We start from the raw sequence: 26,809 nt of genomic DNA on the forward strand, positions 1-26,809 counted from the left end.
CTTCGATGAATCGCATGGACACACCAGAGGAGAGACAACAAACAGAAGAGAAGAATTCATTGAGCCGAAACCGGTTTGGCTCAGTGGGTAGAGCGTCGGCCTGCGGACTCAAGGATCCCAGGTTCGATTCCGGTCAAGGGCATGTACCTTGGTTTTGGGCACATCCCCAGCAGCGGGTGTGCAAGAGGCAGCTGATCGATGTTTCTCTCTCATCGATGTTTCTTACTCTCTCTCTCTTCCTCTCTGTAAAAAATCAATAAAATATATTTTTTTAAAAAAACTTGGCAAAAAAAAAAGAAAAGAATTCATTGAAACTCCTTGCTTTTGGAGAGAGAACAGCAGGAAGTGAGAGGATGCGCAAAACAAGTTACTTACACTGTTACTGCCCAGTAGCCCATCCCCCCTCAAAAAAAAAAAACAACCCCACAAAAAAGGAACTAGATTTAAGCTCCTGATGAAAAACCCCTAAGTGACTCATAACTGGAAGACTTGATCCCCTTCTGCATTGCCCTGGTTTCTCCCACTTCCCCCAAAACACATACACACACACACACACACACACACACACACACACACACACACACGCAGAGCGCCACGCCCTAGGGAGGATACAATCTTGGGACAAATGACTCAGATTAAGAGGTAAATCAATGATGTCAAGCTCATACAGTTATTGGGGGTGGGGGGGGAATAACAGCCCTTCCCTTCGCCTGGCCCCTGATGGTCCCTTAACCTAGAGAATCAGGCAAAGAAACAAGAGCGCAGGTCCCTTGGAGCCAGAGACTGGCGAAGGTCAGACTGTGTGTGTGTAGGAATTTCCCCTCGATCCCTTACTCTCAGAGTCGCCACTTTGTCGCCGGTCCCTAGACGTGGGCAGGTCTTCCCGGAACTTTTGACTGCGTTTGTTTTCTCTCGGAGTGACTCAGAGGTTCCCGGCGCCCAGCAGGTAGGTGGCCCGCTACGGGCCGGGGCGGGGGTCCCCGCTAACCCGGGCTGAGACCCTGCCTCTCCCACCTCCAGCTCTGCTCGGGTGTGTTTTAGCTGCAAGCCCGAGGGGTACAGGTGTGCAATGGGGAAGCGTTGGGGGTTGGGGGAGGACAGAGGGGGGGAGAAATTAGGGGAGAAAGGGAGTGCAGGTGCAGCAGGTGGCAGGTCAGGGGAATCTTGTGGGGCTGGACGTGGGAATTGTCATCTCCTAATACTCTCGAGGCCCCCTTTCCCTACTTTCTCTTTTACGTTACCTCCCTCTCCCTCTCCCCGCTCCCCTTCGTACGGACAATTCCTAGTTCCTCAATTTTATGTAAATGTATGCTGTGGAGTTGGAGCTTCAAACCCTCCCCCCCCCTCATCCAAATCATGCTGCAGCCCCTAAACCCTTCTATATAGAAGTTCAAGGGTCCAGCTCACATACCTTCTGTTACTCCCTGGACTCCGAAACTCTAGGACGGAAAATTGAAAGTTTAAATCACTCCCGTTTCTTTTTCTTTTTTAAAAAAATATTTTTATTGGTTTGAGAGAGGAAGGGAAAAGGAAAGGGAGAGGGAGAGAAAGAAACATCAATGCTGAGAATCAATGATCTGCTGCCTCCTGCACGCCCCCTACTGGGGACGGAGCCAGCCACCCGGCGCGTACCCTGCCAGGGAATGGAACCCGGGACCCCTCAGTCCGCAGGCTGATGCTCTATCCACTAAGCCGGTGGTCGGCAAACGGCGGCTCGCGAGCCACATGCGGCTCTTTGGCCCCTTGAGTGTGGCTCGTCCACAAAATACCACGAGGCCTGGGCGAGTCTGTTTTGAAGAAGTGGCGTTAGAAGAAGTTTAAGTTTAAAAAGTTTGGCTCTCCAAAGAAATTCCAATCGTCGTACTGTTAATATTTGGCCCTGTTGGCGAATGAGTTTGCCAACCACTGCACTAAGGCCAACTGGCCAGGGCCACTCCCGGTCTCCATCCCAGCCTCGCTCAGCACCCCGATGGCCTGGGGGAGGCCCACCCCGGGTTCTCCGCTGGCCCTTTTGTGGCCCCTGCGCCACCAGCGGCCCCCCTCGCCCAGGGCAGCGCCTGGATTCCAGGCACCTGACTCACTGACCCGCCCTTCCCTCCGTTCTCCCGGCCTCCGATTCAACTTTGAGCCCCATCAGCTGCTGCGGCCAGCCTGCCTGCCTCCCTGCTGCTGAGTGCACTTCTGAAGTGCCCTCGGGTGGGAGGGGAGGAGGGAGGAGTTCTGACTCAGGGTAGGTTGAACTGGGAGAGGGTGGGGAAGAGCGAACCTCCCCTGGGAGGGATTTGTTAAGAGTCCGGAGACCTGCCTGTCTTTGCAGGAGACACTCAGCCACTGCTCCTCTGTCCCTTCACCGAAAGCCGGCCTTGGTGAGTACCGCCCACCCTTACAGATTGGGTCGCCCTCCAGCTTCTTCAGCTCTTGTACCCCCGTAACCTTGTCCTCCTCCGGCGTTAAGGTCCCTGCTGGCGTTCCTAGAAACTCTTTCCTAGCCCAGCGCCAGCGTGTGGCACCAGAGAACGTACCCCATCAGATGTGTGCCTGGAAACCCTTTCGCTGAGCGTGCGTTCCTCTCCCCACAGCCCGCACCGCCTCTGTGGTTTAGCCAGTGTGAGCCTTTTTGCCACCACCTGTTTTTACCCAATCCCTCAAAATAAAAAACAGACACGAAACAAAAAGCCTGCTGTATTGGCGCTGATTTGTAGGTATGGGGGGGGGGGGGGGGGGCACGGTGTATCAGAAACCATTGCCATCAGATGGGTGAGCAACACGGCCATTGCTCTGGCTTGGAGTAGGGCGTGGTGTGTGTTTGTTTTAATCTATTTTTTACATATATTTTTATTGATTTCAGAGAGGAAAGGAGAGGGAGAGAGAGAGAAGAAACATCAATGATGGGGGAGAATCATTGATCGGCTGCCTCCTGCACGCCACCTACTGGGGATCGAGCTTGCAACCCAGACATGTGCCCTTGACCGGAATCGAACCCAGGACCCTTCAGTCCGCAGGTCGACGCTTTCTTTATCCACAGAGCCAAACTGGCTAGGGCCAGGTGTGATGTTTAAATGGTGATTGCGATGCGCACAGACAGGCCTAGAAATAGTCGTGCCAAAAGCTTCAGAATCCTCGAGGAGTGGGGTGTGGTTCCGGGAAGGAAAATTAACTTTCTCAAGAGCCCGCCCACTTCTCTGGCCTGTAGGTTCCAGGAAGAAGTTTCAGGTTCCCAGTGACTCCTCTGCCCCTGCTCGGAATATACAGAGTAGTTTCATCATTTCTCTTCAGCATTCTCTGTGGACCAGGCAGTGACATTTTAGCTTACGGTTTATTTTCAGTAAAAATCCCCTACTTGGTCCTGGAGATGGCAGCTCAGGTCACCACCCTCCGACCGAGCAGGGGGAGGCAAGCTCACAGGGAACTCCGTTCAGAATGGTTGGAGGGCAGCTCGCAGTGAGACTGGGGCCAATGACTAGGAACAGACCCACCTGTTGATTCTCTGGATTTTAACAAAGCCCCACCCGGCCAGGTGTGGCTCAGCGGTTGAACATTGACCCAGGAACCAAGAGGTCACCAGTTCAATTCCCGGGTCAGGGCACATGCCCGGGTTGCAGGCTCCATCCCCAGTAGGGGGCGTGCAGGAGGCAGCTGATCCATGATCCTCTCTTATCATTGATGTTTCTATCTCCCTCTCCCTTCTTCTCTGAAATCAATAAAAACATACTTTTTTTTTTTAAAAAAAGTAACATAAATTATAATCCATGGACATATTTTATGGCACATCACATGAAATGGTTGTCTGAGGTTATAATGAAATTTGTGAGACGTGTTTTGATTTAAAATGGAGGACATGTCGAATTTATGATATATGAATAGCCTGGCCAGAGAGAACAAACTGGTTTCAATAACGAACCCCAAAAGAAAAGCCACAGGGTACGTGATCTTAAGTTGCAGAAGTCCGTTTTGGATCAGGCAACTTCTTGTGTGCAGGGCCGAGACTCAAAACTGGAAGGTAACATTTATTTACGAAAGCACAGAGGCAGAAGTAGTGCCTAGGACCGTGGGTCGGCAAACGGCGGCTCTCGAGCCACATGCGGCTCTTGGGCCCCTGGAGTGTGGCTCTTCCACAAAACACCGCGGCCTGGGCGAGTCTATTCTGAAGAAGTGGCGTTAGAAGAAATTTAAGTTTAAAAAATGTGGCTCTCCAAAGAAATTTCAATCGCTGTCCTGTTGGTATTTGGCTCTGTGGACGAATGAGTTTGCCGACCACTGGCCTAGGAGACAGGGGCTTAGGAAACAAGGGATAGAGGCAAGAGAAAGGCCCTTGGAGCTTTGAAGGGAGGAAGGTCAAGGTGATGCGTCTGGAGGGATCGGGCACGGAAGCGGAAGGGAAAGGCCCAGCTTTGCTCCCTGGAGGGAGAGCCCGCTGGGTCCTCCATCCTCAGGGTTTAAAGGTGGAGTTTTTAGGGGTGACCCCAGGGGCAGATCTCAATAGAATATTCAGCAGCTTTCCAGGTGTGTCCTTTTCAGGGTTGCGGTCTCCACTGATGGGTTGATCAGTGTCAGGGCAGGGGGGTTATTATTCAGTGCAGCTGGCCCCGGGGTCAGCCATGGTGCCGCTTGTCGGGTTTTGACTGCTTTTCTGGGCCTGGAGCTGAATGAAATACAACCGAGGCCTAGATGTCCTCTCCAGGGAGGAAAGGTCGGGGGGGCGGTCTAAACCCGAAAGACCAGGATATGCGAGGGGAGGAAAGGTCATCCTGGGGATGAGGTCCCGCCCTACACATGTCCGTTGCTGGGACCGGGGCCTTCCGCCCTGGTGACCTTCTGCACCTGTCCCCATCGTCCTTGCTCTGCTCATGTCTGTCCAACGGCCACCTACAAAAGCAACAGCCACGGTCTGTTTAGCGACAGGGACAAGAACAACATGAATGTCTGTCATCATTGATTCAGTGCCTCCGATGGGCCAGGCCTCATTCTAAGGACTTCATCTATCTTCATCCATCTGTGCATATACCTGTGATTTTCATGTTAGAAATACTGAGGTTCCGAGGCGTTAATTACATCCACTGACTATACCTAAAAAGTGGTATGATAAGTACACTTCCGGAAAAAAAAAAAAAAAGTGGGCCTGGTGTTGGAACCAGCCGTAGGTGAGGTTTCCGGTTCAGCTTTTCACCTGGATCTGGCATTTCGTAGAAGCAGCCTTGCTACTGACACCTTTATCCCCTTCTGTTCCGCTTCTTTCTCCTTCCTGGGTCCATCATGAGCCCTCTGAGTAGATGTTGATGCCAGAGAGAAGCCCATCGGTATTGGTGTTTAGGTAGGTGATCCCCAACGTGGCACCCCACTCATGATGTGTCTTTTCCACAGGAACCCTGTGTGTCACCATGGTGTCCCCTCCCTGCGGCCTGCTGACCCGCCAAAAGGAGCCAGGTAAGCCTGACTCGTCACTCTGGCTTGCCATCGGACCTTCGGCACCTCGCACGATGCCCCGTCAGCGGCGGGAGGCATGCTGTGAACCTTGGCGACCTCTTGAACCCTGGTCTCTCTCTAGTGCCGCTGAAGAGCATTGCGGTGACCCTGTCCATTCGTGACTTTGTGGCTGGTGTGTCTGCTACCTTGAACTATGAGAACGAGCGGACAGTTCCGTTGGAGGCCTTCTTTGTTTTCCCCATGGACGAAGACTCAGCCGTCCACAGCTTCGAGGCCGTGGTGGATGGCAAGAAAATCGTGGCAGAGTTGCAGGAGAAGTCGGAGGTACTAGCGATGCGTATATTACTTCCTCCCTTTTTATGCCCAGAATGCATACTCGTTAGGGTCTCCACCAAATGCAACTTCCCGGGAATGTTGATGTCGAATGCTTTGTCCTCTAATCGATAACTGTCCTAAAACCCTTGGAGGGAAACACCCATCGGAGGCACTCCGAGTTTGGCTGTGAACTTGGCTAGACCGATCACAGGCTCGCCCCACCCGTCTTCGTTTCCTGTGCTACTGGTCTCCTCCCTGAGCGTGTCACCCTTCGTGTCCTGTCCCCTGTCTTTCCTTGTCCTCCTTAGGCCCGCACCAATTATGAGAACGCCATCAGCCAGGGCCAGCAAGCCTTCTTGCTGGAGGAGGACGATCAGGCTGGCGACATCTTCTCTTGTAACGTGGGGAACCTGCCCCCCGGGTCGAAGGCGGCTCTCACCCTGAAGTACGTGCAGGAGCTGCCTCTGGAGGCAGATGGGGCCCTGCGCTACGTGCTCCCCGCTATCCTGAACCCTCGGTACCAACTCCTCCGTGAGTAGGCTCTTGCTTCAAAGAACAGCGGGGGGGAAAAGCCCCCCTCAAGGTTGTCGGGGTGCTACATATTTGTGGGGAGGGGACACACCCCTAAGGTCACTTTCCATAGGAGGCACTGAGGGCGGTAGCCTTCAAGTGAACACTGCTGTCGTCCCTGCGAAGGACGTGCCCTACACACTCAGCCTGGCTGCCACCATCAGCTCACAGCATGGCATCAAGAGCGTCCAATGCAATTGCCCCGCGAATCCCATCGAGTACCTGGAAGACAAGACGTCTGCTCAGGTAAGTAGTGAGAGAGCACTGTGCTTGCCAGCGCCCCTCTTTTTGGGTCCTGATCGTCCTCCTCACTCCTTCTCCTAAACATTGCTGACTTTCCCCTGTTAACCCCGGGGGAATCACACTGGGCCCCTTCTTTTTTTTTTTTTAAATATATATTTTTATTGATTTTAGAGAGGAAAGGAGAGGGAGAGTGAGAGAGAAACATCAATGATGAGAGAGAATTATTGACCGGCTGCCTCCTGCATGCTCCCTACTGGGGATCGAGCTCACAACCCAGGCATGTGCCCTGACCGGGAATCAAACCCAGGACCCTTCAGTCCACAGGCCAACGCTCTGTCCACTAAGCCAAACTGGCTAGGGCTGGGCCCCTTCTTTATCCTTATTTCATCTCCAGAGCCTCCTGCCTGTTCTCGCCCCTGCTCCTGGCTCTGCTTACGCGTGGAAGGAGCCGGTAGACCTCAGCCCAAGGCAGAGGCAGGATGTTCTAACATGGCTTCTTGGCTTGCTCCCATCTCAGATCTCCTTGGCTGACGGACACAAATTCGATCGAGATGTGGAGCTCCTGGTTTATTACAGTGAGGTGCATACCCCCAGCGTAGCTGTGGAGATGGGGGCGCCCGCCACAAAGTCCGGTACGTTCCTTCTCCCTTTGTCGTTACCTCCTAAGGTCGTTGAATTACTCTCAAATTACCCTCACTTTTGTTTTTTCTTTTCTATTCAGTAATGGGTAAAAACAAAACAAAAACAGGACTAGTGTACACTATGGCATGCAAAAATGGTCCAGGTCAATGAATATCATGTGACTACATCCTATATGTAAATTTAGGTGAATTAGTAGATAATTAGACAAAGGACATGAAAAAAAAATTGACAAGGGAAATGCAGCTAGTTTACAAATATGGGACAATGATCAGCCCCTACAAGTATAAATAAAAGTAAATGATGTGACTTTTTCACTTTTCAAATGATCAAAGATTTCTGAATCTGGGAACACTTCCTGCTTTAAAAGGTGAGGTGAATTTGGCACCCTCGCAGATTGCTGTAAGCAACAGTAATTTGGTATCAAACTTTGGAGAAGAGATTTGGCGATATGTGTCAAAAGAAATGTTCATTTTAGTGACTCCAATTTTAGGAATCTTACCTAAGGAAATAAATGTAAATGTAAGTAAAAATATACACTGAAATGGCCACTTTAATATCAAAGATTAGTAAATAATCAAAATGTTTCACAGTAGCTAAATTCACTATGCTGGGATTATTTGATGAGTTATTATGCAGCTACTAAAATCATATATGTTGACATATTGAAATAACATGGAAAAAAAGGCTCCCAATGTGGATTAAGTAAAAGAAAAGTAAGTTATACAGATTACTATAAAAAAAATAACCTGTCAATTAAGAAAAACATTTAAAACCACAGAAAATATGCATGTAGTAACTATGGTTAGATTAAGACTAACTTTCTAAATTTTTTGTTTTATCTAATAAATAACTTTTATTGACTGATTTATCATTCCAACATGTAATCTCACCTAGAGTTCTTTCTTTGTTCTTTTTTTTAATTGTGGTAAAATTTATCTGACATAAATTTTAAGTAAAAAGAAAACTAATACTTTGGTATAAAATTTACATAACGGAAATTTTACCATTATAATTATTTTTAACGATATAGCTCTGTTGCCTTAAGTACATTCACCATGTTGTAAATATCACCATTATCCATCTTCAGTTTTTTTTTCATCTTAACCTTAGTTTCTTAGTTTCTAAGCCTAAGTTTAGTTTCTTACTAGGTTTCGTTTTTAAATTTCTTTAACTTATTCTCCAAATTTTCTTTAATATATATCTACTTTCCTTTTAATTTATTTGTTTTTATTGATTTCAGAGAGAGGAAGGGAGAAGGAGAGAGAGAGAAACATCAATGATGAGAATAACCATCAATCCGCTGCCTCCTACACACCTCCTCCTGGAGATCGGGTCCACAACCTGGGCATGTGCCCTGACTAGGAATCGAACCATGACCTCCTGGTTCCTGGGTCGCTGCTCAAATACCAAGCCACACTGGCCGGCCTGTGTGCTTCTACTTGTAATTGTTCCGGTGTAACTCATGTCAGGGCCCACTGTCTCAGGCCTCCCTGAGCTGCCATGGCCCTGGACCGCAGAGACCATGAGGCGTCACTGGAAAGATATTGACACTTCTGAAGCATTTCGCACTTTGGCGGAATGAGGCATCCTTGGGGACAATCGTAGTCAAAACACAATGTCTTGGGTCAGTGGTCGGCAAACTCATTCGTCCACAGAGCCAAATATCAACAGTACAACGATTGACATTTCTTTTGAGAGCCAAGTTTTTTAAACTTAAACTTCTTCTAACGCCACTTCTTCAACATAGACTCGCCCAGGCCGTGGTATTTTGTGGAAGAGCCACACTCAAGGGGCCAAAGAGCCGCATGTGGCTCGCGAGCCGCGGTTTGCCGACCATGAGTAGGCTCTTACTTCCATAACTACTACTGCTTTAAAGATAAGTAGCTATAGTTGATCTTCAATAGGACATTTTTCTAATCTCATTGTTGACGTTTGGCTACGGTAACTTCACACTGTAGCTTACACAAATTGGAACTCCTTAATTTGCCTTCATTTGTTTAACCATTTTCCCCCACGCAGGGCAGGCTGTCCACGCTAAACCTGTTAGAGGGGGTCCCAGCCTCAGCCAGGTTTGCTCCAGCTCCTGTTCCATGAAGCTCTGGGCTCTGTCTTTGTACATTAGTGGCCTGGTTTTGTCCTTCCCTTTGGGCGAGCTCCCCCTTGTGTGCCCAAGAAGTACTCCCACAACAGTATGTATTTTTTTTAGTTCCTTTTCATCTCAGAGTGTCCTTATTCTTTCTTTCGAGTAGATTCTTTGATGGGAGATCCATCCGCGATGGTGAGCTTCTACCCAAATATCCCAGAGGCTCAGTCACCGACTGCATGTGGAGAATTTGTCTTCCTCATGGACCGCTCGGGAAGTATGCACTGTCCCATGAATAATCAGGATCCATCTCAGCTGCGCATAGGGGCGGCCAAGGTAACACTAGTTCTCTTTCTGGTCATGTGCTCAAGTAAGGATGAGTCTCGGGGGTTAAGTTAGAGTCCATCTGGGTCATCTGGATCCGTGTTTCCAGCTGCACTGCAGCTCACATGACCACTCCGGGGACTATAAGACTTGGAGGCACGCTCTGGGTGAAGGCCCACACCCTCAAGAGTTAGATTGGGAGGGTCTGTGTGTCTTCAAGGATCCTCTCTCACTCGTTCCTCATACTCTCTTCCTTCAGGAAACACTGATTTGGCTGCTGAAGAGTTTGCCTTTAGGCTGTTATTTCAACATCTATGGATTTGGATCTACCTTTGAGGCCTTCTTTCCGTAAGTTTCTAGAAAGGCTACAGAGAGTTCAAAAAAAAGATCCTCTAAAGCCGTGGTCGGCAAACTGCGGCTCGCGAGCCACATGCGGCTCTTTGGCCCCTTGAGTGTGGCTCTCCCACAAAACACCACGGCCTGGGCGAGTCTATTTTGAAGAAGTGGCGTTAGAAGAAGTTTAAGTTTAAAAAATGTGGCTCTCCAAAGAAATTTCAATCGTTGTACTGTTGGTATTTGGCTCTGTTGACTAATGCGTTTGCCGACCACTGCTCTAAAGAAAGGACTATATTGTTAAAGGGGTTACGGTAGAATTGACTTTGGCATTGGGGGTTTCAGGTGAGGTTGTTTACAGCGGGGCAAATCTCAATGCGGGAGTGCGATACTGGGCAGTGTCAGCTAGCTATGTCCCTGAGGGTGTTTGCTTTTCTCAGGGAGAGCGTGAAGTACACTCAGGATACCATGGAGGAGGCGCTGAAGAGAGTTAAGAGTATGGACGCTGACCTCGGGGGCACAGAAATCTTGGCACCACTCAAGGCCATTTACAGTAGAGCTTCCATCCCAGGCCACCCTCTCCAGGTAAGAATTGGAACAGAGCTCACAGAAAGGGGGTGGAGAGAACGAAGCTTGGGTTCCAGAATGCATAGCCCTGAGTTTCATTGTAGGGTTGTCGCAATATGGTGTGCATTTCAGAGTTGTCTGTCCTGTGGTAAAGGGGAAAAGACAAGAGGCATTCCGTAGAATTCCTCTTCCTTAGCTCCATGCTCTGGACTATGGAGGTGGAAGCTGTCTTGTGGGATGCCACAGAAGCCTGAGGTGAAACTGGTAGGGTGATGAAAATGCCCAGGGTTCGGAACAAACCGTGTGAAAACGAGTGACAGTGGCCCACTAGGGATGTCACACGTGTCTGAAGAGGCATCAGTGTCCCCGGCATGAAGTAGTCGAGTTTTTCAAGGGCAAGTTGCGGTATTTTAGAAGTGAACTTCATAGAGACTTGACCAATGTCTTCTGTGTTCAGCTTTTTGTCTTCACAGATGGAGAAGTGAGCGACACCTTCAGTGTCATTAAAGAAGTGAAAAGCAACGGGCAGAGGCACAGGTATGCAGACCGTGTCATTTCTGGGTGACTGACCCAGGTAGTGCCACAAGTAATCTAGAGCCGTGTGGTACCAAGTGCTGACAAGTAAGGATGGACAGGAAGACTATGGGGTTATTTTTGCTTCTTTTTGAATAAAAATTCATGTTACACAGTTTTTATGCTATGTATTTTGCTTCTTTCCCTCAGCAGTATATAGTCACACATATTTTGCATGGAACTGTAGTTAATTTTCACTGGTGGGTAGTACTCCAGAGGATGGCTAAACCATAATTTATTGATTGATTCTACTGCTGATGGACTTCCATTTAGCTGTTTAAAATAATGCTTTTATGAATATCCTTGCATTCTTATACCTGTATTTTTTTGCATACACACACTTGTGCGTGCACCTATATATGCATATATACATACTAGGGGCCCAGTGCACAAATTCATGCACCGTGAAAGGAACTGTGGGCCGAGAGGCTGCATTGGGCACAGGGGCAGGTCTCGGCCCATCCTCCGCGTCCCCACCCTGCCCCTCCCACCATGGCCTCTGTCTCCTGTCTGCTGGCAGCCCCACTCCTGCTGCATCTCCCATGCTCGAGCAAAGAATTTTCAGTAACCACCAGAGGCTCGCCCTGATGACAGCCACCGGCACCCTGCCATGGTCTGGCATCCCCACTCACTTGCTCCACCATCCCTCCGGGGGCCGATGCCAGCCATGTTCCATGCACGTCCCCTGGTGGTCAGCACACGTCATAGTGACTGGTTGTCCTGTTGTTCTGCCATTCGGTCTATTTGCATATTATGGTTTTATATATATATATAGATTTATTTTCACATGTGTCCACACACATATATCTTTGAATTGACACGGTTGTGGATTTATTGGGAATGCCCGTTTTCAGAAGGAACATGGTTAGCATTGTATTAACCTTTTGCACTCGGATGTCGAGATTAAAATTACTCTTTGAATGTATCAATAATTTCAAATATTAAAAAATCCAAATAAATAAGTTTGTATGAAAAGAAACTCCAGTTTTTTATTCTACTGCCGCACTTTGTAAAATCTGGGGTATTTAAAAAATTAAATCCCGAGTAGAATAAAGGAATCGAGAAAAAAGCAAGCGAGTGCAAAGGGTTAATAGTGTGGTTGTTTGCTCTAGGTCTTTTTGTAGATATCCTATATCCGATTAAGGATTTTTCTGTTTTGAGAGTTATTTTCTTTTTGTTTACATTAAAAAAAAAATAGTAATGAATGGTTGAATTTCATCAAATGCATTTTATGAATCTGGTGAGATGAGTGTATGATTTTATCCTTTATTCTTTCAATGTGTTCACTGTAACGACTGTTGTTAAATATTAGACCAACCTTGCATTTCTGAAATAAACCCAAGTTAGTTGTGATCTATTACCATTTTTCATATATTTTTTATTCAGTTGACCAATAATCGTTTTAGGATTTAAAAATATTTTTTCATGAGAAATATTGGCATATACTTTTTAAAATAATATTCTTGTTGGGTTTTAATATCAATGTTACGGTGGTATCATATAATGAGCTGAGAAGAGTTGCCTGTTTTTCTATTATGGAAAAGGTTTTCTTACGTGTTTACTAGATGTTACGAGGAGATTTTTTTTTCTGTGGGAAGATTTTTAAATCTCTTTATTGAAATAGAACTATTCATATTTTTATATGTTCTTGATTGTTATGGGAGTTTGTATATTTTTGTCTCAGTTTTCAAATTTCTTTGCATGAGGTTATCAACCATGTCGCCAAATGATGTTATTAAGTTTTGTAGAATCGGTGGTAGTATTCCCTTTTTATTCCTGACTCTGACTATTTGTGCCTTCTCTTTTGTTCTTGCCCTAAATGTTTGACAGTTTTTTAAATATGTTTTTATTGATTTTCAGAGAGAGAGGAAGGGAGAAGGATAGAGAGATAGAGAGAGAAAAACATCATTTGTTGGCTGCCCCCTGCACGCCCCCTACTGGGGATCAAGTCCGCAACCCTGGCATGTGCCCTGACTAGGAATTGAACCAGTGACTTCTTGGTTCATGGTCAATGCTCAACCACTGAGCCACTCCATCCAGGCATGTTTGTCAATTTTAATAATCTTTTCCGAAAAACAGCCCTTTTTGTGTAGCCTCTCTTTTGTAGGATTGTCTTCTGTATCAATAACATTTTCCCCTATCTTCCCTTTCTTTTCTTTAAAATTTTTGGGTTTGTTGGCTCCTTTTCCCCTAAGATCTGGAGATGGGTGTTCAGGTGGTTGAACTTTAGACTTCTTTTTCTGACATGTGTATTTAGAACTAGAATTATAAACATATCTGGAACTGAATCCTAAATTTGGATATGTCATTTTCCATTGGTATTCTCTACTTTCTAATTATCATTATGATTTCTTTATAAAACCTATGTTATTCAGAAGTCTACTAACTAGTTAGTACACGATCTCTTCATGTATTTTTATGTGTGTGGTTTTTTACCATGATTTTATCATGTCACCCGTTAGTCCCTGTCTCTAACGTCAGGCTGTTTTACAATCGCAGGTGTTTCTCCTTTGGCATTGGCGAAGGAGCCTCCACCAGCCTCATAAAAGGCATTGCCCGGGCATCGGGGGGCGCGGCAGAATTTATCACAGGCAACGAGAGGATGCAGTCGAAGGTGAGGGGCAGGCCTGTGTCCAGGGGCGTGATCCAGAGGGAGTGGGGGGCCGGGGGCACCCCGCTGCAAGAGCAGAGGCAACCTGTTGCCTCTAGGATTCATTTCTTTATATTCCCAAGGCTTTGGGCTACAGACTCCATGGGACTACTTTTGTCTTTATGTGAACGGGGCCCACTGTAGTTTCTGGAGAAATGGCATCTAGTCCCAGAAACAAGATGCTGGAAGAGGTCAGGGCTTTGTGTTTAAAACAAGAAACAGAGGAACTTAAGAATTTTGCCTGCCGAGCTTGGCATTCCAGGTGTGTGCATTAGGACCCGGCGGGTCCTTTAGTCTCTCCTCCATGCAAATGACACAAAGAACACAAGAAGGACGGCCCTAGCCGGTTTGGCTCAGTGGATAGAGCATTGACCAAAGAGTCCCGGGTTTCATTCCGGTCAAGGGCACGTACCTTGGTTGCAGGCTCCTCCCCGGCCTGGGCCCTGGTCAGGGCGCATGCAGCAGGCAACCCATCCATGTGTTTCTCTTACATCCATGTTTCTCTCTGTCTTTCCCTCTCTCTTCCACTCTCTCCAAAGATCAATGGAACAATATCCTCAGGTGAGTATTAACAACCACAAAAACAAACAAAAAAACACACAAAAACAAGAAGGACAGCCTGTACTATGTCTGTAAACTGCTACTTCATCTTTTTTTTTTTAAATATATTTTATTGATTTTTTTTTTTACAGAGAGGAAGAGAGAGGGATAGTTAGAAACATCGATGAGAGAGAAACATCGATCAGCTGCCTCTTGCACACCCCCCACTGGGGATGTGCCCACAACCAAGGTACATGCCCTTGACCGGAATCAAACCCGGGACCCTTGAGTCCGAAGGCCGACGCTCTATCCACTGAGCCAAACTGGTCTCGGCCTGCTACTCCGTTTGATGAGTAAGCACAAGGAGGCATCCTCCACCTCTGGTTAGAGTTGCTACGTTCCTCTTTCCCAGTTGCTGCCATTTCTTACCGAATGCCTACTTCTCTATTACTTTATTCACATTTATTACATTTCTCTGCTGTAGCTTCCTCATGTGTAAAGCAAAAGTAAGAACACCCATCTGTGCCCTAACCGGTTTGGCTCAGTGGATAGAGCGTCAGCCTGCGGACTCAAGGATCCCAGGTTCAATTCCGGTCAAGGGCATGTACCTTGGTTGCGGGCACATCCCCAATGGGGAATGTGCAGGAGGCAGCTGATCGTTGTTTCTCTCTCATCGATGTTTCTAACTCTCTATTCCTCTCCCTTCCTCTCTGTAAAAAAATCAATAAAATATATTAATAAAAAAATAAAAAGAACACCCATCTGCTATAGAGTACTAGGGAGTAGGTCTACCATGCGTTGGGCTGCATAGCTCCTGGGGCATGATGAACACTCAGGTAGTAGTCGGTGTGGTTGCCATTATGTATTCGTGGTGCTTATTCTGTTCTCTTCCCTCCGCCAGGCTCTCCGGGCCCTGAAGCGCTCTCTGCAGCCTGTGGTAGAGGATGTCTCTCTGAGCTGGGATTTGCCTGCCGGGCTGTCTGCTAAAATGCTTTCCCCAGAACCCACTGTCATCTTCCGGGGTCAGAGGTTAATCGTCTACGCCCAGCTGACTGGGACGATGCCGGTGAGATTCCGTTCTTGCTTGTTCCTCTAGCCAGAGTCGCCGCTGCCCCGAGCTCTGCTCCGGATGCTTGCCCGACAGGGTCAGCCTCCCTCCCCTCGCCATCATGTCAAGTCTCTGGTTTTCTGAACTACCTGGTTTCTAGCCAGAAGCATTAAATGTGCGGGGTTGGGGAGCTGCCCCAATTCTGACATCTCTCCCTGGGTGATCGCTCCCTTCCCTCACGTCTACTCTTCTCTACTTTTTAGCCAGCAGAGGCAACAGGGAAAGTTTGCCTCAAGTACACCCTCCAGGGCACGCCTTTTGAGAATCCAGTGGCGTTTTCTCTACAGCCCAAGTCGGATGCCAAGTAAGATTTCCATTTTTCTTTCCTAGTTCCTTCCTTTTCTTTCTCCTTTTCCTCCCCACTCCTCCCCTCTCCTCTGCTTTTCTCCTCTGCTTCCCTTCCTTCCCCTTCCCTCCCCTTCCCTTTCTTCTTGTCTCTGCCATCCTTGGGGGTCAGTTTCCTGCTCTTCCTTTTGGGATCAGTGATTTCCCTAAAATCACTTTTCCTTTTCTGGCCACTCATATTTCATCTCACCCCTATCCTTCTGTTCCTCCCTGCGCCACCCCTAGCTTGTCAGGGCTCTGCGTAGCGGCACAGCGTGCTTCTCCCTGAGTCACAGGAATTCTTTTTTCCCGTTAGCCTCACCATTCACCGCCTTGCTGCCAAGTCCTTCATCCAGACCAAGGACATGGGCTTCCAGGAGACTCCAGCAAATGATAAAAAAGACATCTTGAAGATAAGCCTGGAGTGTGGCGTCATCAGCTCCCACACGGCTTTCATTGCCATCAACAAGGATCTCAACAAGCCGGTTCAGGGACCCCTGGCTCGCAGTGATGTTCCAAGTCCAATGCTGTTTGCTCAGTCTAGGATGTTTGGTGCTCCTATCATGCTGTGTAGTGCATCTGCTCCGATGCCTGGTAATTCTGCTCCGAGGTTTGGTGCTTGTGTTTCGATGCCACGGAAAAGGTGTAAAGGTGGTGAGTTTTATTCTGATCAAACTCACATAAAACAAGGGGCCCTATATGTATCATTTAAAGCAAATGTTTATGCAAAGTCCCTCCCCTCCCCCGCCACCCCTTGTCTCTCCACATCTAGGATTTCTGACTGCTGTAAAACTTTTCTGTCCTAGAAAACTAGAAATTACACCATTAGCAAGAAAATGTAAATTACTCCAAGGGGGTGGGCGGGGGGCAGGGGGGAGAAAAGAGGGACATGAAGCTGAAAGTGCATATACACATTGAGTAGTTACACTGCCTAAACCTGAAGCTGATGTATCCTATGGATACTGGTTGATGATTACACAAATGGCCGGCAAACAACCTGGTAGTGTTAGGAAACGGATGCTGATTGCTGAGCTGTCTCAGACATGAGGCCAGAACTGGAGAGTGAAAAGCTCAGGGAGAAATAGAGCTTTTGTCAAGGAATACTGAGGGGCCGATCAGCTGCAAGGATTGACTGAGATCACCATGGAGGATAAGCTATGTAGTGTCCCACCCCACAGGATTTGCTTCAACGGGGCTCTGGTACCTGCTGAGTCCACCCCATGAGTGTGTCGCTTGTGGAGGTGGTCGGGTGGTGATGCTTTGAAGCTTGTCCACTGGGTGCACTGGCTCTGGAGACTCCTGGGAGATTCAGGCCAAGGTCAGCCACTGCCTTTGTTCTGCCCCAGGGCCACCCAGCATGAGCTGCAAAATGATCTGCAGATGGCTGCTACTTGTGTTGAGCTTGGAGGTGCCTAGGAGAAGCCAAGCTACAAACCAAGGCTGGCTGTGGCTAGTGCCAGGCCCAGGGTCACTTAACAACAGGTACTAGGCCAGATGCTGCTTATTTGAGACAATATGAAGAATGAGCCAAGATAGGCCATTCTGATGGTAAAGCCACTAGAAACAGCCTGTGTGGACAGGGCCTCTGGGAATCACCAGGGTGGGGCTAACAGTGTTAATCCAGGTTGATGGAGACTCAGATATGGTGGCCACCTGCAGGCTCTTTGGGGGAGGGTTGGGCAAAGGAACAATGGCCTCTACCAATACTTCTGTCTGGAAGAAAGCTGCCCATCCAGCTCTTGCTGTGATGCCAGACCATTCAATTCCTCCCTGTATGCCTCAGGTGCCTTTCAAGTTGCTGTCCCCATGCTGGAGCTCTGAAGGAGTGAGTCCGAGTTAGTCCATATGTGGACTCTTTAGGAGGAACTGCTTGGGACTCCTGCAGCCTCTGTCTCCCTCAGCCTTGTCCTTCACTGTTTTTTATAACCAGAAGTTAATGGGACTTTTCTTCCCAACACTGGTACCCTGGGCTGGGGACTTGCTGTGGGGCTGGGACCCCTTGCTCCTCAGGGGGTACCTCTATAGCCAAGATATCCCCCCCTAGTTTTTATCTGCCCCCACATGGTGTGGCACCAATCCCTCCTACCAGTCTTGATGTGGCTTCTTTAATTCCATAATTATAGGACTTCCATTGAGCTTGATTTCAGGCAGTTCTGAATGATGGTTATTCTGTAGTTTAGTTGTAATTTTAATGTGGTTGTGGGAGGAGGCAAGTATACTGCATTTATTTATACTGCCATCTTGTTTGGAATTTCTGGATATTTTTTAAAGTATATATATTTTTCAATTAGTTTTTTACAAGTGGAACAATTCTGCTTGATAACCAGATATCTTGGCTTGGGAGGGAGTGGCCGGAGTAGAGTGGAGGTTGAAGCCATTTGATTGGAGGAAGACAAGAAGCTTTGAATTAGGGTGTTAGATAGGTTATGTACATGGGTGCTTAATCTCTAAAGAGGATGGCAGGCTTTGCAAGGAAGTGAAAGTCTTCAGTCTAGTTTTCAGATACTTCAGTGAATGTAGGCAAGTGACAAAGAAGTTGGAGGTTGACAGCAGTGAGGCTATGAGGAAGGTAATCCAGGTGAAGGTGAAGAGTCATGATACGGATGTGGCCGTTGGGACTGAAGAGGTTGCCAACCCCACCTACCTCACCTCTCAAACCTGGATGCTTGGGTTCTGGTACCTGGGGCAATCACCATTTGAGAAGGATAGAGGGAGAAAAGATTTCTAGGAGGAAAAATTAGTTTTAAGTTGAGATGAGTAGTTGAAGGAAGCCTCCAATAATGAAACTAAAGATGCACAAAAGATCATTGTCATGTATCAGGAGGACACCATTGGAAGGGCTTGGAGGGTGCAGGATTTGGGCTCCTGGGAGAAGGAAACAAGGCACAATGAAGGTGATGACTGAGGCTGACCCGGATAGGAGCATACGTCTCAAATTGTCAGGGCCCTGTGCCTACAGCAGAGAGCGTAGGGTGCCTCGGTGTCAATGTCTATAGCGTTGTTTTTCAGCTCATACAAAGCCCTATTCTCCTAAAATCCTCCGGCATCTCTGCCCAACTCATACCGGGGCATGTCATACCAGAAGAATGGTTAGGATCCCCATAGGTCCACAATTAACAAGAGCCTGTATTCTCGAGGTGAGCATCTTTCCTGGGATATTTTTCTCACCAGGGCTTGTCTGTCACACATATAGGAGGACCCAAACTACCCAGACTCCGAGGTGGTGGAACTAGATCAATGGAATTCCAGGCTCTCTCGGCTGATGCTTACGACGACGTGTCAGTGGGATTTTCTTCCACCGACATGGCCGACTTGGAAACTAACCATTCAGGTGAGATGACCCTCAGTTCTCTTTTCTAATCCATCAAGTGTGGAACTGAAGAACTCAACTTCAGTGTTCTTCTGTCTTATGGCTTCCTCTACCCAGGAGGTGGTCGGTTGGAAAAGCGTCGGGGCGGAGGGTAAAATTCCCCAGTGTTTTTGTCAGGGTCAGCCCCGTTTCCGTAGTCTGCAACACAGGACACTGAAGCCTGCCCCAGTGGAGATGAGCCCCTTTGCCATCTCAGCTCACACACCTTGCCTACCGACGGGGGCCTCCTCTTGCAGAACCCACCTGCCAGCCTGTTTGGGCCCCAGCTGCACTAATTCTCTTGTACTACCAGTTACTGTGGGGTTTTAAGAAAATTAGTTAACTTTTTATTTGTTTTTGTTTTTAGAAATATTTTCATTGATTTCAGAGAGAAAGGGAGAGGGAGAGATGGAAACATCCATGATGAGAGAGGATCGTCGACCGGCTGCCTCCTGCACACCCCCTACTGGGGATCGAGCTCACAACCCCAGGCATGTGCCCTGACTGGGAATTGAACTGTGACCTCCTGGTTCATAGGTCGATGCTCAACCACTGAGCCACACCAGCTGGGCACAGTAACTTTTTAGAGCCTTAGATTCCTCGGCTGCATTATCATGCACCTCCTCAAGATAACTTCCTTCAGGTGATCCACGGAGTAGATTCTCAGTGTACTGTCGTGCTGGTTTCCTGCACTGTCCTAAAACCTAGTAACTAGGAATGTCCCCGCTATAATGAGCTTCCTCTCTTATGGAGCCTCTTACTAATGTAGAGAGAAGAGTTCCCAGCAACTACTATTTGCTGGGAGCCATTTAAGTGCCTTCTGGGTACTAGATGTTTTTCCTCATGCATCAGGTATTACTGTCTCCCATTTACAGAGAAGGCTGCGATTTCTGTGGGTTCAGTAACTATTAGATTTTGAGTGCAGGCAGACCTGAGATTCAAACGCAGACTCTTAGTGTTTTTTTTTTTTTCCATTAGAGTAGAACTGTTTTTTCTTACCTACTAATTTCTAAGTTGCACTAAGTATATCATCCCATTGGATAGCTATCCAGATGTGAGATGCTGTCTATGAAAATTCTGTGGTCTTCAAGCAGCTTTTATACCACCGGGATTGGACACTAGACTACTTTTTTAAACATGTTTTTATTGATTCTTAGAGAGAGAGGAAGGGAGAGGGAGAGAGAGAAACATCGATCATGTGCCCTGACTGGGAATCGAACCCGCGATCTCCCGGTGCATGGGAGGATGCTCATCCAATTGAGACACACCGGCCAGGGCTGGATTACTCTTTGAGGTAGACTGCTAACTGCTTCCTTTATTTATGTCTGCTCTCTTTTGACATTTTTGATCATTAAAATTGAAGCGATATTTATCTAGATGTTTTGTGTGTGTTTTTTAATTCTCACCCAAGGGTATTTTCCCATTGATTTTTAGAGAGAGTGGAAGAGAGAGGGAAAGACAGAGAAGAATATTGATGTGAGAGAAACACATCTGATTGGTTGCCTCCTGCATGCCCCCGACCAGGGCCCAGGCTGGGGAGGAGCCTGCAACCAAGGTACATGCCCTTGATCGGAATCAAACCTGGGACCTTTCAGTCCGCAGGACGACGTTCTATCCACTGAGCCAAACCAGCTAGGGCAGTAGTTGGCAAACTCATTAGTCAACAGAGCCAAATATCAACAGTACAACGATTGAAATTTCTTTTGAGAGCCCAATTTTTTAAACTTAAACTTCTTCTAACGCCACTTCTTCAAAATAGACTCGCCCAGGCCGTGGTATTTTGTGGAAGAGCCAGTTTGCCGACCACTGGGCTAGGGCTATCTATAATTTTTTAATATACCTATCGTTTTAAGGGTCATTGCCATAGGACTGGATAAGACTTTAAGTAGCACTATCATGTGAGTTCTTTAGTACCCTATATCTTCCTCTCGTTTCTGAATTTTTAAGTGCATCTCTCCTGATAGCAATACAACACTGGGGTGGCCTACATCGTCATGTCTCCTGCGGAAGGGCTGAAATGGGGAGCTTGGTAGGATCTGTACTCTTGCTATAACCTTTTTCTGGATATTCAGATTCCCTCCCCGACGTATGCCAAGGGGCCAAATTAAACTTCCTAGTTTCTCATCTTCTTTCTTTTTTTTTTTCTCCTCCAAAATCTTTGAAGATGATCCTCTTGTACAGCTGATTTCCCTCCAAAAGGCAGATGGTTCCTGGGATCTGAATGAAGGTCTGGCCGTGGTCCTTGGTATGAGCTTGGGAGATATACAGGCTGCACTCCCTGTCAAGGTGAGACTCGGGGAAGAAAAAAGGAGTTTGTCTATTTTTTGAAAAGTTGGGATCAGTAAAGAGAATTGGGTGAATCACGACTCGCCCGAGGAAGCAGAGTATAGGAGGTCAGACACTAAATAAATCTCTAATAAATAGAGGTTGAAGGTTTTCCCTGGGTGGGTTAGAACAGAAGGAACAAGGAACTAATAATGGTCCAGCTAGTAGGAGTTGATGGATGACAAAGGGAACGCAAAAATTCTCTTTTCCTTTGACTGATTCCCTGCCACCCATCTTAGTGATAATACCAGCTGTTCACTGAGCAGTTACTGCGCTAAACACTTAACTTTCATGATCTTATTTTTTCATCACAACAATGAAAAAAGGTAAGTCCTATTTATGTTGCTGTTTATAGATGAAGAAGCTGAAACCCAGGGAAATATAATAATGTGTCTAAGTTTACCTAACTAGTTAGTGGCAGAGTGGGGTTCAATTCTAGGACTACCTTTCGAACCCAGATTATTGCTCCTCTTCTTAATTAAGGAAGTTGTCCAGAAATGAGCAAGATCTAAGTTAGGAAGGTGAAGTATAAACAGGGGTGATGTAATTATTGCAAATGCGTTCAAGTTGGCTGATGAGGACAAATTACATCCCAGAATTTCAAGGTCGCTTGCGAACCAAGATATTGTGAAATATAAGACAAATGCCAAAAGCCTGAAAGGCAGTGTCGTTTTGAATTTACAAAATCTGGAAGGTGATTCAATAAACCTCAGATATCCTGTAATTACAACAGCAATAGAGTACCTACTAGTTAGATGTAACTATCAAGCTCTTCAAATATGGCCAGTGCAAATGAGGAACTACATTTTTAATTGAATTGAGACGTGCTATAATTGTGAAATGCATTCTGATTTTTAAAACTTCATATAAAAAGGAATGTAAAATATTAATTATTTTCTATTGATTATAGGTTAACATGATATTTTAAATATATTAGATTAGCCCAGCTGATGTTGCTCAGTGGTTGAGTGTGTACCTATGAACCAGGAGGTCATGGTTTGATTCCCAGTTAGGTCACTAGCCCTGGTTGCAGGCTAGATCCCCAGTAGGGGGCGTGCAGGAGGCAGCCAATCAATGATTCAATCTCATCATTGATGTTTCTGTCTCTTTCTCCCTCTCCCTTCCTCTCTGAAATCAACAAATATATATATATATATATATATGTGTGTGTGTGTGTGTATGTATGTATGTATATATGCATACATACATACATACACACACACATACACACATATATATATATACACACATACACACATATATATATTTAAATAAAAATATATTTTAGCCCTGACCGGTTTGGCTCACTGGATAGAGCGTCAGCCTGCGGACTGAAAGGTCCCAGGTTTGATTCTGGTCAAGGGCATGTACCTTGGTTGCGGGCACATCCCCAGTAGGAGGTGTGCAGGAGGCAGCTGATCGATGTTTCTCTCTCATCGATGTTTCTAACTCTGTATCCCTCTCCCTTCCTCTCTGTAAAAAATCAATAAAATATATTTTAAATATATATATATATATATATATATATATATATATTAAAAATACTTTTAAGTATACTAGGTTAAATAAAATGTATTATTAATAACATAATTGTACTTTTTTATTTTTACATTTTTACATGTGGCTGCTAGGATACGTAAAACTATATTTCTATTGAAAAGACTGTCCTAAAACAGATAATTACAAGAGTAATTTATAAATAATTTATTAATTTGATTAATAAATATAATGAATTTATAGACAATTCAAAGAGGACATTAAGGATCATAAAGATCTAACTTGCTAACCAGTTTGGCTCAGTGGATAGAGCATTGGCCTGCGGACTGAAGGGTCCCAGGTTCGATTCCAGTCAAGGGCATGTACCTTGGTTGCGGGCACATTCCCAGTAGGAGGTGTGCAGGAGGCAGCTGATAGATGTTTCTCTCTCATCAATGTTTCTAACTCTCTATCCTTCTCCCTTCTCTCTGTAAAAAAAAAAAAAAGATCTAACTTGGTTTCATTGAGAAAAGACATGTTAGACTAACATTTTCTTCTTTGACATGGTAACTTAGCCAATAAATCAAGGGAATGAAGAGCCCTGGTGTATCTGAATTTCATTAAGGAATTTGAACTTTTCTTAATGATTAGTATATGGACTGCTTACAGACTAGTTGGAAACCCATGGTACTGAATAATGAATTTATTCAAATGAAACAGATACGCAGATTCGCCAGTCTCTGACTCTCTGGGGGTCCATATTTTCAGTGAGTATTTAGGTGAAGATGTAGACCAATACGTTCCTATTTGTATGTGACAGAACTGAGATGGCGTAGTAGACAAGAAAATCAGGTTCCCTAAAGACCTGAACAATGACTTGAATTTAAAAAAAGAGAGAAAAGCTGGCATCAACACTTTTTCATTCTAAATTCTCAACTGTACAGGTAGTTGGAAGCCAAATGACTTAGCGGTTGCACATGAAAATTAGAGATTTTAGAGGACCACCAACTTATTATCTGTCAGCATATTTGAAACATGATTAGTTGCGGGCAAAAGGCTTGTCAGGAAAACTTTATGTATTATATAATTTGGGGCTGGTGGATGGGATTTTATAAGTACATTTACCTCCAGAAGTGACCATTTAAAGAGATATATTTTAGAAATCACTGTGTTTGTTTTTAGACTTAGGAGAACAAACACGGGATTCTTACTGCTTAGACAGAAGTCCTCTTAAGGGAGAATTAAAGCAACTGGGACTTCTGATCTGAAACAAGGCTACTCAGAGGACAGGATCGCTGTTTCCAAATGTTAACGCTCATGAGATAAAAGAATGTATTTTAATCTGTTGTCTCTAAAAACTGGAATGGGGAGGCTCGGGTGAAAAGTCACGTTTTTCTGGTCTATGGATGACTTTCTGTCGAGCTAGATGAGCACTATGACCTTGAATCAGAATGTTTGGTCTCCAGTCCCAGCTCCATCACGTGCTTCTAGAAGACTCACTGTGGGCAAATCATTTCACTTTCATATGAATCGGTTTTTCTCTCTTAAAACATGTGGCGATTGGTCATTCCTCAATATGTTTTTGTTTTGGTGAAGGTTCAAATAAAAACACACACGTGAAGATGCTCTAGGAAATATGGAAAGCCACCGTGCGTTTTGTTGCTGTTTTATCACAGCTGGCTGATCCTCGGTGGGGGTGTCTTAGGAGTTTCAAGCAATGTCCTGGTGGTTACACTGGATTTAAAATTTAAGACATTTCTACCTTAAGACTCACTGGAGCCCTAACCGGTTTGGCTCAGTGGATAGAGCATCAGCCTGCAGACTGAAAGGTCCCAGGTTCGATTCCGGTCCAGGGCATGTACCTTGGTTGCGGGCACATCCCCAGTAGGGGGTGTGCAGGAGGCAGCTGATCGGTGTTTCTCTCTCATCGATGTTTCTAACTCTCTATCCCTCTCCCTTCCTCTCTGTAAAAAATCAATAAAATATATTTTTAAAAAAAGACTCACTGGATTGTTGCCCTGAGGTTTAGGGCCTGGCATTATGCCTTACAAGTCATAGAGGAGGTTAATCTCATTTAGTAGCAATGTGGGGGGGTGACCTGGTAGGTGAGGAGGGGATGCAGGCTTCAGGGACGTCTCCGTCTGTTGTAGAGCGTGGATTCCTCAGGCTGGGCCACGGTCCTGGCGGTGGTCTGGCTGCATGACAAGCATAAGGACATGAAATGCGAGTGGGAACTCCTGGAAAGGAAAGCTGTGGCCTGGATTCACAGCCATGCAGGTAGGAGCACCATCCTGAGACCTCATCTCCTTCCCTCCTTAGGAAGCTCCGCATCTTCGCGCACACTGAGCCTCCAGGCCATCCTGGTCTAGACCTTCGCGCACACTGAGCCTCCAGGCCATCCTGGTCTCCCAGCTAATTCTTCCCTGGGCAGGGTGAGGGTGCAGTCTTCAAGTGGGGGGAGTGGGAGGTGTGTGAAGAGGGGAAGGGGCATCGACGGGGAGTGTGAGTTGGAAAAGGGACATGAAGTGGCATTCATTCTTCTCACATGTTAAACACAGATACAAGCAGGACTCGCGAGAGGATCGGGGAGGTTTAGGGGAGACCGGGAGAAAGGCATTTACTCTCACTGCTGTCCCTCAGCCCTCATTTTTGTTTTCTCCTCACAGGCTCCGCCACGGATGGGCTGGTGAAAGCGGCCGTGGGCTTTCTGAAGTCCTCGGTGGATCCTGCCGTCTTCGCCCCCTGAGGATCCCGACCAGAAACACACGTGCCTCCTTCCTGCTTCTGTCCCCTCCTGTCCCCTCCGTCTTCCGGATCGCGATCTTGTCTTGTATACCTCTCCTGTCGGGGTTTCCTGTAATAAAAGTCAACAATGCCCGCCCCACCTTCCCACCATGTTCCAGGTTCCCTCTGGATATGACGTGCTTTCACTGGCATGTGCCCTCAGCCAGGCATCCTGGGCCCAGACCTGCTCTCTTTCTGGAAGGAGTTCAGAGGCAGGCAGGTCCCTCCCGGGCTTTTCAGAGAGACAACATGAGAAACAAGTGGCGTGGGCTCTAGGCTAAAGGTTGCTGCGTTGGTGTTAGGGAATGGCTGGTTTGGAGAGTTCCCTGCACTATGTTTTGTCTATGCACGATGGCTTTTAGGGACTTAGGATGACAAGACTGGTGAGCGATCCAGTTTTCTATTCTTAGGTAGCATAAAGAGGTGGAGGGGCGGTTGACAGCCAACATTGGGATCCATATAACCGCCACATGACCTTCAAGGGTTGGCACTGTTGGGGAACTTCTTGGTCGATTCTGGCTGGGTCGTGTTAGCCTATACTGCACGCCTCCCCTCTCACTGCCCAAGGGTTGAGTTGTACCAGTGGGAGACAGATGTCTCTTCTTAATCAGGACGCATCTTAGTAAGAGGGCAATCATGGGATCCTTCGTCCTGGCCTGAACCCATGAGGCCTAGGAATCGGGCTCTGATCTAGTATACTTTCATCAAAAGCAGGTCTAAAGGCAGCTTTGCCTGAGACCCGAAACCTGGACCGCTCACCCCAAGAGGAAGAAGGGGGCTCCCCAGGATCATGTCTGACCTTTCAGTCCCAAACACTATCCTAGTGGAAGGGACCCTATTGGATGTGTTGTTCCCTAACATACTGCTGTATCAATATTAAAATGACACCTTGTTGTATCTGATATTGTATTGTTTTATTCATTGAATCTGCATGGGTTTTCTCATTCCTTGAGAATGAGAAAGGGAGAGGGAGAGAGAGAGAAACATCAATGATGAGAGAGAATCATTCATCGACTGCCTCCTGCATGCTCCCAACTGGGGATTGAGCCTGCAACCCAGGTATATGCCCTTGACTCAAACCTGGAACCCTTCAGTCCACAGGCCGACGCTCTATCCACTGAGCCAAACCAGCTAGGGTCCTCCCAACTTTTCTGATACCTCCACTGTTCATACAGTGTC

General features: G+C 46.7%; 1 protein-coding gene across 5 annotated transcripts; it reads left to right on the forward strand.

Moving 5' to 3' along the window:
- The first annotated feature begins 721 nt into the window (after nt 1-721).
- Nucleotides 722-26,532, forward strand: VWA5A (von Willebrand factor A domain containing 5A). 5 transcript variants are annotated; one of them, XM_054712437.1, is made up of 19 exons: nt 722-946; nt 2,318-2,366; nt 5,362-5,424; nt 5,546-5,748; nt 6,048-6,270; nt 6,383-6,555; nt 7,070-7,184; nt 9,444-9,613; nt 9,861-9,949; nt 10,375-10,519; nt 10,959-11,038; nt 13,574-13,688; nt 15,166-15,330; nt 15,576-15,676; nt 16,013-16,290; nt 18,890-19,027; nt 21,210-21,331; nt 24,997-25,123; nt 25,513-26,532. In XM_054712437.1, exons 3-19 carry the CDS (start codon nt 5,379-5,381, stop codon nt 25,590-25,592), a joined length of 2,370 nt encoding a protein of 789 aa, XP_054568412.1. In that variant the 5' UTR covers nt 722-946; nt 2,318-2,366; nt 5,362-5,378; the 3' UTR covers nt 25,593-26,532. The 5 variants fall into 5 exon arrangements, with proteins under 5 accessions (XP_054568412.1, XP_028003178.2, XP_054568411.1 ...); XM_028147377.2 differs by having other exon boundaries at nt 726-946; nt 16,013-16,350; XM_054712434.1 differs by lacking the exon at nt 722-946 and adding an exon at nt 983-1,062 and having other exon boundaries at nt 16,013-16,350.
- The last annotated feature ends 277 nt before the right edge of the window (nt 26,533-26,809 follow it).

This window comes from Eptesicus fuscus, chromosome 23 (assembly GCF_027574615.1).
Source record: "Eptesicus fuscus isolate TK198812 chromosome 23, DD_ASM_mEF_20220401, whole genome shotgun sequence".
Classification (NCBI taxonomy): Eukaryota; Metazoa; Chordata; class Mammalia; order Chiroptera; family Vespertilionidae; genus Eptesicus; species Eptesicus fuscus.